The sequence below is a fragment of the Eleutherodactylus coqui genome, chromosome 13 (assembly GCF_035609145.1).
Source record: "Eleutherodactylus coqui strain aEleCoq1 chromosome 13, aEleCoq1.hap1, whole genome shotgun sequence".
Classification (NCBI taxonomy): Eukaryota; Metazoa; Chordata; class Amphibia; order Anura; family Eleutherodactylidae; genus Eleutherodactylus; species Eleutherodactylus coqui.
In genome coordinates, this window is record NC_089849.1 from 94,592,475 (window position 1) to 94,605,346 (window position 12,872).

Genomic DNA, 12,872 nt, shown 5'->3' on the forward strand with positions numbered 1-12,872 from the left:
TAGCACTTGAAAAATGGCAGAAAAACGCATGTTAAAAGCTCAGGTTATGTATGAAAAACACCAACGTTGTAAAATGATAAAAAATAAAAATGGCTACAGCAGCCCGAACGGTCACTTCTTAGAGGGGTTCTCTTTCTAGGGCAACCTCTGTCTATATTCGCTATTAGGCTATCGCCTTCTATTGGATATAATGGAGAGAGGACTTACAGAGGAGAATTTAGGGCTCGTTCATACTGCGTTGTTTGGCTCTGTCCTAAGAGCCGAATAATGGCAAATGTGGAAGTGCCGGACCTGGCACATGCCATTGACTGTACTGGGTTCCATTCTGTGCCAGTATTCACTGTGGCATTTTCATGCACTACCTAGCAGCTATTACTTTCACGATATTCATGGAAATCAGGTCAGGAACGCTATCTTTTCTCCTTAGGGAGAGCACTTAGAAGGTGAGTAAGGAGACTTATAAGGCCATTCATGCTCCTCTGGGTAATATGCAAATAAGGGAGATGGAACAATACCTCTGCAGCGCCACCTATTGGAAGGCAGCATTCCTGCAAGCCAATGTCAGACTCTTTATACAAGCCTTGTAATAATGACTGGGAATTGAAAGACAAGCCAGAATCCATACATAGACAGCTGTTTTGGGGTGTTTTCGCGGCAAACACCCCAAAACAGCTGTCTTCATGGAAATCAGTGACAGAAGCTCCAAATGAAGCCTCCGACGCTGATGTGAAAGAAGCCTTAACGTTGGCTATAACATCGCTGGGATGTTCCTGTAGCTGTACCCCAAGTGACCGGCCCTCTTAGGTGGACAAGATATTTAACGTATTTCCTGTTTCATTTTATTTAATCCACAGGAACTTCCGGAGAAATGGAACAATATAAAGAAGATGGCGATTACTGTAAAGCAGTATGTAGCACCATTACAAGCCAACGAAGTGACTCAGCTCCGCAAGAACTGCGCTTCCTTTGACGTTGAGCAGTACAGTTTCAGAGAGCGGTTCCGTAAGGAGGCTCCTTTCAGGTGACGTCTGTAATATAAGGGCGTTATAGCAGCCTTGTCAGTAGAACCTTACCATAGATTCACAGCAGCACAATGGATTCATGTCAGCACCAGTTAGTCCCCAGCTTCCCCTCCAGCACCGTCCACACCACTTCCTATAGAGCTCCTAAGCGGTTTTCAACATAGCTTCCCAATATATCCTGGGGACCTGATTCCGCCATTCTTGGTATCCAAGGGGTCCCCATGCGGAGTGACCGATGCTTACCCCTCGTGATCTCTTCTCAGTTGACCTTTTAGTTCTCTTCAGATAGAAACATACCAGATTGACGCCCCATGGTGTTCCCTTTGTAGGATAGCGGTATAGTTATCCCAGCCATCCTTCTATTCACTTACTGGTGATTTTCCAACCACATTTGCTCGAAATTTGTTCCAAGCATCTGCTATTCTTTCAGTAAAATAATATTTTCTGACTTTCACACTAATTTTTGTTCCCAACTACCGTAAGTTCAGATTGTAGACCCCTACTCTTGTTTTTAGTTTCTTATTAAAAACACTTCTCCCCTGAACCTTATTTTAGCCATTAGCCCAGTTAACAGGGGGGTTTTGCCAAGATACAAGGTATTCCCTTATCAACAGGATAGGGGATAACATTATGATGGGGGGTGATCCAACTGCTGGGACACCCACTAATCTCGCGAACAGGGGTCCCGAAAGTCCCCAATGAATGGAGCACAGGTCGCACATGTGCGCTGCCACTCTATGTATTTCAATAGGAGCACTAGCAATTGCCTAGCGGTCTCTAGCGCTGCCATTGAAATGGATGGAGCAATGTTGGACATGCGTGTCCTCTGCTTCATTCAGGGGGAAAAACTTTGGGACTCCCATTATTGTGATCAGTGGGTGGCACAGCAGCAGACCGCCACCCAACATAAAGTTATTCCCTATCTTGTCAATAGGCAATTATGCTATATCTTAGCACAACCCCTTTAACTCCTTCCCGCTCCAGGATGTACATTTACATCCTGGAGCGTTGGGGTATGTATGCAGAGAGGTGCCCGGGGCGACCTCTCTGCATACAGCGCGGGCATCAGCTGTTTAAATCACCCCCCTTTTGCCATATCTATAATTAAAAAGTCTAGATAATAAAATAAAAATACATGTTTGGTATCGCCGCGTCCGTAAAAGTCCGATCTATCAAAGTAGCACATTATTTACCCTGCACGGTGAACGTCGTCCCAAAAAAAAAAAAATAACGCCAGAAATGCACTTTTTTAGTTACCCTGTCTCCCAGAAAAAAACACAATAAAAAGAGATCAAAATGTCATATGTATTCCGAATTAGTACTATCAGAAATTACAGGACCTTCCGCAAAAAATGAGCCATCGCTGAACTACGTCAGCAGAAAAATAAAAAAGTTATTGCGCGCAGAAGATGGCGGCAGAAAATAATTGAAAAAAATTAAATGTCTTTGAAAACAAAAAAGAGTAGTATAGTAAAAAAAAAACTATACAAGTTTGTTCACGTAGTAATCGTACCGACCCATAGAATAAAGTTATCATGTCGCTTTTATTGCAGTTTGTGCGCCATGGAAACAAGATGCACTGAAAGATGGCGGAATGTCGTTTTTTTTTTCCATTTTACTCCACTTAGAATTTTTTTAATGTTTTTCAGTACATTATATGGTACTTTAAATAGCACCATTGAAAAATACAATTCGTCCCGCAAAAAACAAGCCCTCATACAGCGACGTCGATGGATAAATAAAGGAGTTATGATTTTTTTAAGGGGGGGAGGAAAAAACGAAAATGGGAAAAAAAGGCCCGCGTCATGAAGGGGTTAAACATTTCTATCATGCCCACCATTTTTGAGGTCTATTTGGACCTGTTCTATTTTATCAATGTCTTTTTGTATGTGGGGTCTCCAGAACTGTGCACAGTATTCCAGATGTGGTCTCCATAGAGCTCTGTACAGCGGCATCACAATCTGCTTCTTTCCACTGGTTATACCTTTAGCTATGCAGACAAGTATCCTACTCACTTCCCCTGCTGCCTGGCCACTCAGTTTGCTCATTTTGAAGCTATTGGAACCCCTAAATCTTTCCCTTAAGGAGTCCTGGATAACATAGAAGACTAGATATGATAAGTGTGCCCCCCAAGCAATATATTCACATCCAATGCTCCCTGCAGTATAATTACCACTAGACCTCCCCCTCCCCCCAATCCCACTCCATGCAATGCATGCCCCAGCGGTCTATGATAGCAGACACACGCCTGTCACAGCCACGAACATTGCTAATGCTGATCACGGCTGTTAACCCTCTAATGGTAAGCAACATGTATAGGCCGTGCTCATTCTTCGGGGGTCCTGAACGGTCCGCCCCGCAATGCGATTGCGGGGTGCAGTTCGGATTCCATGACAGACGGGATCTCCTGAAGGCCCTTTATGACTATCATGAGAAAATGCCTATGAAGGTGTGTCTGTGGCACGCCTTCATAGATTGCCTGTCAAAATGTGCTATAATGTAAACTTTGGTATTGCGTTGTACAGTGTGAGAGATCAAGCAATTGCTAGTTCAAGTCACCTACGGGGACAAAAAAAATGTATAAATTTGTTTTAAAAATTTTAATAATTATTAATAAAATAAAAGGCAAAATTAAAAAAAAAACAAAACTTTTTCTGTACTAATAAGAAAAATCCCAAAGCATAATTGGTGTCGCCACGTTCATAAACGTCTGATCAATCAAAGTAGCATATTAGATATCCCGCATGGCGAACATCATCAGAAAAAAAAATACACAATACCAGAGTTACGTATTTCTGGTCATGTCGTCTCTGAAAAAAAAGTAATAAAAGCGACCAAAAAGTCACATAAACTCCAAAATGGTACCAATAGAAACTACAGGATGAAAACCTGCGAGCAGTGAGCCCTCACACAACTGTATCAAAGGAGAAATGAAAAAAGTTCTGGCTGTCAGAAGACGGCGGCCGAAAATAATTGTATTTGTTTCTAAAGACATTTTATTTTTTAACCCTTTCCAATCCACTGTCTGACGTCTAAAGACATTCTGATTGAAGGCTGTACAGAAGACGTCAGGGTATTTCTTCTGTAGATTACTGTCCGCTCTGTTGTTGGGGGGCCTCTCTAGCATGTCCCATACAGCAGTACTGGCTCTAGCCAGCAGATGGTGCCATTGTATAATGGCAGAAAGAGAAAACCCCCTAGGAAACCCTGAATCCAAAATTAGATTGCAAAGGGTTAAAAGTAGTACAGGAAAGGTAAAACTGTATCTATTTGGTGTCCTCCTAATCGTACGGCCCCACAGAATGAAGCTATCATGTCATTTTTGCCACAATGTGTATTTCATAGAAGCAAGATCTCCAGGTTACAGATAAATATACGCGACAAATCTGTATATATGGACCATGTGCTGAATGTATAGTCTATCCTTCGTAAATTATACTCATGTCCGCAACTACAAATACACTTTTATGTTATTGAAACAACCGATAAAAATCATTGAAAAAAAAGCAAGACCTCCAAACATGGTGGAATTGCGTTTTTTTCCCCTTTTCACTCTACTTAGAAATATTTTAAAGTTTTCCAGTAAATTATGTAACACAGTATGTAAGGCCGAATTAAGGCCATGTCCATCTAGTTCAGCCTGATTCAACCTCCTTGTTGATCCAGAGGAAGGCAAAAAACCCCAAGAGGCAGAAGATAATTACCCCTTCCAGGGAAAAAATTCCTTCCCGACACCCTAATGGCAATCAGACTAATCCCTGGATCAACCCCTAATAGTTCCTACCTGTCTGTAAGACCCGGATCAACAACCCGCTGGTCAACTAATGTCTATATCCTGTAATATCCTTCCGCTCTAGAAAGACATCTAGTCCCCTCTTAAGCTCCTCTATGGATTTTGCCATCACCACGTCCTCAGGCAGAGAGTTCCACAGTCTCACTGCTCTTACAGTAAGACTGCAACTTGTCCCGTAAAAAAAACAAGCCCTTGTGTAGCTATGTAAACAGAGAAAGTTGTAATTTTTTGAAAGTGAGGAGGCAAAAAAAGGGCTGTGCCCTTAAGGGGTTAATAGATTTTGGCTGTTCGTCCCTGTTTGTGTGCTTTGTAACAGCATTAATACGTTTGGCCTCCTTCTGTCTGATTTCGTACGGCACTCTGCCAACTACTCTTCCGGTTCCTTTATACAGTACCGGTGTAAGTAGCTGGAAGGATGTGAAGATGGCTGTAGAATTGGCCATATTATTTGGGGTCATTTACAAGGTATCCATTTGTCTTCCCAGATTTGAAAGCGTGGCTCCATACCAGACACTTGATCTCAAACATATGGAAATCAGTAAAATGGAGGCCACTATGACTTCAATATACGGGTCGGCAGCTTTGTTTGAAGTAAGCGCTCCAGATTACAAGCAACTGAAGCAATGTCGGAAAGAAGTCTGCCTCCTTAAGGAGCTCTGGGACATGATCTCCTTGGTGACATCCAGTATGGATGACTGGCAAACAACAAGGTGGAGAGAGATCAATGTGGAAAATATGGACCTGGAATGTAAGAAGTTTGCAAAGGATATCAGAAATCTGGACAAGGAGATGAGAGCATGGGATGCTTTCACAGGGCTTGACAACCAAGTGAAGAACATATTGACGTCTTTAAGGGCCGTGGCAGAACTTCAGAATCCAGCCATCCGCGAGAGACACTGGAGTCAACTCATGCAGGCCACCGGCGTCCACTTCACAATGGACGAAGACACCACTCTTGCTGACCTGCTAAGGCTCAACCTCCATAATTTTGAGGATGAAGTACGTGGCATTGTGGACAAAGCTGTGAAAGAAATGGGCATGGAGAAAGTGCTGAAGGAACTTGATACCACTTGGAGTGGAATGAACTTTCAGTATGAGCCTCACCCCCGTACGAATGTGCCCTTGATCAAGTCAGATGAAGAACTTATCGAGACCTTGGAAGACAATCAAGTTCAGCTTCAGAATCTAATGACCTCCAAATACATTGCCTTCTTCTTAGAAGAAGTCTCAGGCTGGCAGAAGAAACTGTCTACAGCCGATTCTGTCATATCCATCTGGTTCGAAGTTCAGCGTACGTGGTCCCATCTGGAGAGCATCTTCATAGGTTCAGATGATATTCGAGCACAACTTCCAGAGGTAAAAGCCAAGTAGCGTGTAGCCTTCATGCCTATTTGGCTAAAGTCAAGTAATTCATTGAGTACCCTGTTCCCTGAAAATAAGCCCTACCCAGATTTTCAGAGAAGCTTGCAATATAAGCCCTATCCCGAAAATAAGCCCTAGCTTTGTGGAAGCGGGATTTATAAATTGGCCAAACAATGCCGCGGCTCAGCCAATTAATAAATCCCGCCCCCACAACGCGATGGCTGTTATTGGTTCTTCGACCGCTGCTCCGCCAATCAATGCAGCACTCGATAAACCAATCACAGCCATCGCATTGGTTCATCGATTGCTACATTGATTGGTTCACCAAGCGCTGCTCAGCGAATCAGAGCCATCACTTTCTGGAGGTAGGAACTGGAGGCGGCCGAGGACTGCAAGAAGCAGAGAGCAGCAGGAGGGACCTGGACTGAGCCTGCTAGGTAAGTATACTAAGACATACCCTGAAAATAAGACCTAGTGCCTCTTTTGGGGCAAAAATTAATATAAATCAGGGTCTTATTTTCGGAGAGACACGGTAGGCTCTTGAGTGGATAGTTCACCACCAACCAAACCATCAACGGACTCTTCTCCTAAAATACTCTGTGATGCCGGTGACTTGTTGCTTCCTCTATATAATAGTCTGTGACCTCTTAGGAGTTTGTCAGCATAGGGACTATAAATCCCTATGTAAGTTCCCTCCTTTTCCATAGATTCACCTAGTAGCTCTTTGAGGTCTTCTTAATTGTAAAGGAAGAATAAAAACTTTTACAGTTCTTACATTCTGCTGCGTCTTCTTGACGAGCGATGCTCCAGGACATGGCGTCCGAGCTGGCAGTGTCCGACGCTGGCTGACGAATGGGCCGTACAGCCTCCTTGAGATGCAATATAGATCTTCCTCTGTGTTTTCCCCATTGGCCCGCTCTACTTTATGCAGGCGGCTGGCTATTTTATTTGCTATAAAGATGTCACTACAAGCCGCGGTTTCTACTGAATCACTTTGTCTCTTTACAAAGCAACAGCCCGAAACCTTATAAAATGGCATTTAGACTCCGGCAAAGAATCGCAATCCGACAGTAATACAATCCGAGTAAATAGGAAATATGGCGCTGCTTTATAAGTTCACATCAAGTTAATAAAAGGCACTAAAAATGCAGACACACTGGAGAAACACTCTGCAACCTGTCAGGGGGATCGATCTCCAACTTAATGTGCTGATAGGAAGGAGCCCGCAGTCTACGGGGTTTACACAGGTTATGTCTTTAGAGCTTTTTACTTATTTTTTTCGAGGGCTTGTCCAAGCTTATGCAAACAAAGCTTAAAGGGGTATTCCCATCTTGGCCATACGTTGCTGAGATGGGAATGTACTGCTGATCCCCGTGAGCCCCTACGGATGGGATTACAGTAACAGCATAGAATCCTTTCCATTACCCCTTGGAAGGGAATGGGAGTCACGGAAGCAGCGCAGCGTTCCTAGAACTCCCACATTGTTTTATGTGGCTAACTGTCGCTTCTCTGGGAATTATGGGAACATCACAGAACAGCCATTGTTTTCGTATTCCTTGCCACTTCAGACAGTGGAAATGAGTGAGGACCGGGTTGGCGGACCACCGTCCTAGAGGTAGGTGGAGGTGGGACACACATCTATCAAACATTTATTGCATTAGATATGACATCCGTGTTCGGGGTGGGAATACCTCTTGTACAGTGAAGCTCTGAAACTTACTATTATGCTTTGTGTTTCAATTCCTCACCATTTTTCCAAAACTCTGCTTGCTGTCAGTGAATTCTTATGTGATTGCTTGTGGTCTTGTTTACGTTCATATTCGGGAAGCCAGTCCTGATCAATCGCTGCTCGTACAATTGAGGGTTTGTTACAGTATTTCATTACAAGCAATGCCCTGTGAGCCACAGCAGCAGGACAAATCTCTCCCCTACTCTGTAACATAGCATGTAAGGCAGGAAAAAAGGCATTTGTCCATCCAGCTCAGCCTATTAACCCCCAATGTTGATCCAGAGGAAGGCAAAAAAAAAAACTGTGAGGTAGCAGCCAATTTTCTCCATTAAAGGGGAAAAATTCCTTCCCGTCTCTAATCTGGCAATCGGAATAATCCAGGATCACCGATCCTTCTGAAGTTATTAGTGATTATATCATATAATGTATCACTCAAGACCTCCAGGCTCCTTTTGTACTCTTTTATCGAGTTCACTATCACCATTGTCCTCAGGCAGAGAGTTCCACAGTCTCACTGCTCTTACAGTAAAGAACCCCCTTCTATGTCGGTGTAGAAACCTTCTTTTCTCTAGATGTAGACGGCGCCCCCTTGTTATAGTCACAGTCATGGGTATAAATAGATGATGGGAGAGATCTCTGTATTGTCCCCTGATATATCTATACATAGTTATTAGAGCGCCCCCTTGTTACAGTCCTGGGTATAATAGATGATAGGAGAGATCTTTGTATTGTCCCCTAATATATCTATACATAGTTATCAGAGCGCCACCTTGTTACAGTCCTGGGTATAACAAATGATGGGAGAGATCTCTGTATTGTTCCCCGATATATTCATACATAGTTATTAGAGTGCCCCCTTGTTACAGTCCTGGGTATAAATAGATGATGGGAGAGATCTCTGTACTGATCCCTGATATATTTATACATAGTTATTAGAGCGCCCCCTTGTTACAGTCCTGGGTATAACAGATGATGGGAGAGTTTTCTGTACTGATCCCTGATATATTTATACATAGTTATTAGAGCCCCCCCTTGTTACAGTCCTGGGTATAATAGATGATGGGAGAGATCTCTGTATTGTCCTCTGATATATTTATACATAGTTATTAGGTCACCCCCTTGTTACAGTCCTGGGTATAATAGATGATGGGAGAGATCTCTGTATTGTCCCCTAATATATCTATACATAGTTATTAGAGCACCACCTTGTTACAGTCCTGGGTATAATAGATGGTGGGAGAGATCTCTGTATTGTTCCCCGATATATTCATACATAGTTATTAGAGCGCCCCCTTGTTACAGTCCTGGGTATAACAGATGATGGGAGAGATCTCTGTACTGACCCCCTGATATATTTATACATAGTTATTAGAGCGCCCCCTTGTTACAGTCCTGGGTATAATAGATGATGGGAGAGATCTCTGTATTGTCCCCTAATATATCTATACATAGTTATTAGAGCACCACCTTGTTACAGTCCTGGGTATAATAGATGGTGGGAGAGATCTCTGTATTGTTCCCCGATATATTCATACATAGTTATTAGCGCGCCCCCTTGTTACAGTCCTGGGTATAACAGATGATGGGAGAGATCTCTGTACTGACCCCCTGATATATTTATACATAGTTATTAGAGCGCCCCCTTGTTACAGTCCTGGGTATAACAGATGATTGGGAGAGATCTCTGTATTGTTCCCCGATATATTCATACATACTTATTAGAGCGCCCCCTTGTTACAGTCCTGTGTATAAATAGATGATGGGAGAGATCTCTGTACTGATCCCTGTAATATTTATACATAGTTATTAGAGCGCCCTCTTGTTACAGTCCTGGGTATAAATAGATGATGGGAGAGATCTCTGTATTGTTCCCCGATATATTCATACATAGTTATTAGAGCGCCCCCTTGTTACAGTCCTGGGTATAACAGATGATTGGAGAGTTTTCTGTACTGATCCCTGTAATATTTATACATAGTTATTAGAGCGCCCCCTTGTTACAGTCCTGGGTATAACAGATGATTGGAGAGTTTTCTGTACTGATCCCTGTAATATTTATACATAGTTATTAGAGCGCCCCCTTGTTACAGTCCTGGGTATAACAGATGATGGGAGAGATCTCTGTACTGACCCCTGATATATTTATACATATGGTAGTTATTAGGTCGCCCCTCAGCCGTCTTTTTTCTAAACTAAATAACCTCATTTTTGATAACCTCTGGGTATTGTAGTCCGCCCATTCCGTTTATTACTGTACCACTGGATGATTGCTTCTTGCAAGATAGTTACTGATGGTGTTTGGGTCTTTTCAGTGGCCTTGGCCAAAACTGACACCCAATGAAGGTCCTGTGTCGCCCCCTATGCCTGTAGCAGCAACTACACTGACATTTGGATTCTGTTTCCAAACCGGACAGAAGTTCTATTGTTGTTTGGGAACGTTGCCCCATGCTTCAGGCCTCATATCGAAGTACTTCCAGCTATTTGGTACTAGATGCCAGTACTAAAGCATCTTGTTATTCTTCACAGGATTCCAAGAGATTTGAAGGCATTGACACAGATTTTAAAGAGCTGGCTCAAGATGCCCATGGGACTCCCAATGTTGTGGAAGCTACCAACAAGCCAGCGTTGTACGACCGGCTGGAGGATATTCAAGGAAGGTAATGTCTTGTGTTTGCTCGCATCCATGGAGTCTGTGGCAGGTTAAATCCACCTGCTCTGTCGCACCTCTGGGCTTTATACTGCAGCTTTGCTTTTTTCTGATTGACAGCTGTGTATAAGTATAGGCTTAGTGGGAAGTCTGAATTGTATCACAGCATAGACACAAAGTAAGGGGGAAGGCACATGGGTGGATTTGAATTGCAGAGTCCAGAGCGGGCGTCCACCTCCGCATTCCACAGTAAATACCGCCCATAGAAAGCTATGCAAAAGTGATTCTTCCTGCACACCAGTTGTGGCTTCCGCTCGTAGATGGAAAGTCTTAGCATGCTCCATTTTCCAGCGGTGTCCACATGGACGGCTTCCATTGAAGTCAATGGAAGTATTCCGACCTGTGACCCTTCCGCAATTGACATTACGGACTGGCTGCAAATTCCGTGGGAAAAGCAGGAGTTTAAAAAAAAAATCTGTACTGCGCATGTCTGACAGCGAGCCGTGCGGACCATCTGCAGTACAGAAAGAAGAAAAAGAAAGGTACGCGCAAACGTAACTGCTGCTAGGGCCAGATTACGCATGCAGAATTCAACCTGCCCATGTGCAGGTGGCCTAAAGGCCCATTTACTCACAACGATTATCGCTCAAAATTAGTTCAAACGACCGCAAATGAGCAATAATCATTGAGCGTAAACGCGGCCATCGTGCACTTTTCATCTGAACAATGATTTTAAGGTGAGCTTAAAATTCATCATTTAATCGCAGAGAGATAAAGTATCTCTCCGCGGGAGTCTGGAGATTACATTGTATTCTGCCGGCTGCCCCATGTAAATGGGCCTTAAGAAAGAGATCATCACAAAGCTGCTGCATATAGAATCAGGCAGCCACTAACTCTTTTTGTGTTCCTACATTGTGTTTTAAGGCCTGTGATAGGTCAATAAGATTAGAAGGATGAAGTGACATCACTGCTGTTCAGACACAGGAATGCTGTTTTATGATTCTTGATGTTCTCTCTTAGGTTATCCTTATGTGAAAAGGCTTTGGCGGAATACTTGGACACCAAGAGACTAGCGTTTCCCAGATTTTATTTCATATCCTCAGCTGATTTATTGGACATCTTATCAAATGGAACTAATCCACAAGTTGTGAGTTTCCCTTCCCAACTGATTGCATTTACTCACTTTTGGGATAGAGCAGATATTCATGAGGCCTAAACCAGCCATCGGGCCCATTCACATATAAGGATTTAGCCATGGATTCTACACATCTGCTAATATATCATATCCAGCCCAAATGAATGGAGTTAATGCTATACGGCTCATGGGCATTAAAAACATCTGAGCAAATTTTGTTCATGCCATAGAAAAAAATCCCCCACAAGAAGAATGAGCGCGTTCATTCCTCTTGCGGATTACTGATCCTTCATTACATCCAGTCTCATATTCCAGAGCTGCACTCACGATACTGCTGGAGGAATCCCTGCCTGCATACATTACAAAACTTATCTCACTGCTCTTGACTTGCATCCTGTATTATATTCCAGAGCTGCACTCACTATTCTGCTGGTCATTGGCATAGCTATAGAACTCGCAGTGGCTGTAATTGCAGCCAGGCCCCTAAGCCAAGGGTGCCCGAAGACCCTCCCTCTCCACTGTGTCGGCCACGGCTGTCATCACCAGGCGCACCCTGCAACTCAATGCCAGCAAGCAAGATAATCTTCTTCATTCATACTGCTGCCTGAGCAGCCGGACTCCTCCCTGGCTCATACTGCCCTGGAGTAGAACACCTGCCTGAATAAAGGCGTTTCTCCTGCTTGCTGGCTGGAGTTGAGTTTGGGGGCAAAGTTACTGGCCACTGACGGAGCTGTCTGCTTCCTGCAGAATGTAGCTCAATGCATAAGCCCACTGGCCCGGCAAACAGCTGGTCAGTTGGGGTCCTGGGTGGAAATCCACCACCAATGTACAATAGATGGCTTGTCCTAAGAACAGATCAGCAAAAGTGGAGAACCCCTTTAAGCATTTAGCAACATCTCTGTCTGCTTATGCTGCATCCATACGCCACTTATATCCTACGATGCAGCAGGAAATTCTGGGTGGATGTTGGTCGTCAGCCATGATGAGTAGTCAAAGGGCCCAAGCTGGGCTTTTGTATCAAGACCCATGTGCCTTTAGCTACGCCCTTGCTGCAGGTGAATGTACTGACCCTCCGTTATGCTCCAGAGCTGCACTCACTATTCTGCTGGTGGAGTCACTGTGTACTTGCGTTACATCCCTTCCCTCCTTCTACTCCTGAGCAAGCTCCATGCTGACACTGAACA

The 12,872-nt window shown here is 43.7% G+C and overlaps 1 protein-coding gene across 1 annotated transcript in view; it reads left to right on the forward strand.

The window, feature by feature from the left end:
- DNAH9 (dynein axonemal heavy chain 9) overlaps positions 1 to 12,872 on the forward strand; it is a 313,610-nt gene that overhangs the window by 80,909 nt on the left and 219,829 nt on the right. Inside the window, exons 18-21 of the mRNA XM_066587296.1 lie at positions 855 to 1,021; positions 5,301 to 6,171; positions 10,433 to 10,563; positions 11,574 to 11,700. Coding sequence (XP_066443393.1) covers positions 855 to 1,021; positions 5,301 to 6,171; positions 10,433 to 10,563; positions 11,574 to 11,700 — 1,296 coding nt within the window. The remainder of the gene's footprint in view (positions 1 to 854; positions 1,022 to 5,300; positions 6,172 to 10,432; positions 10,564 to 11,573; positions 11,701 to 12,872) is intronic.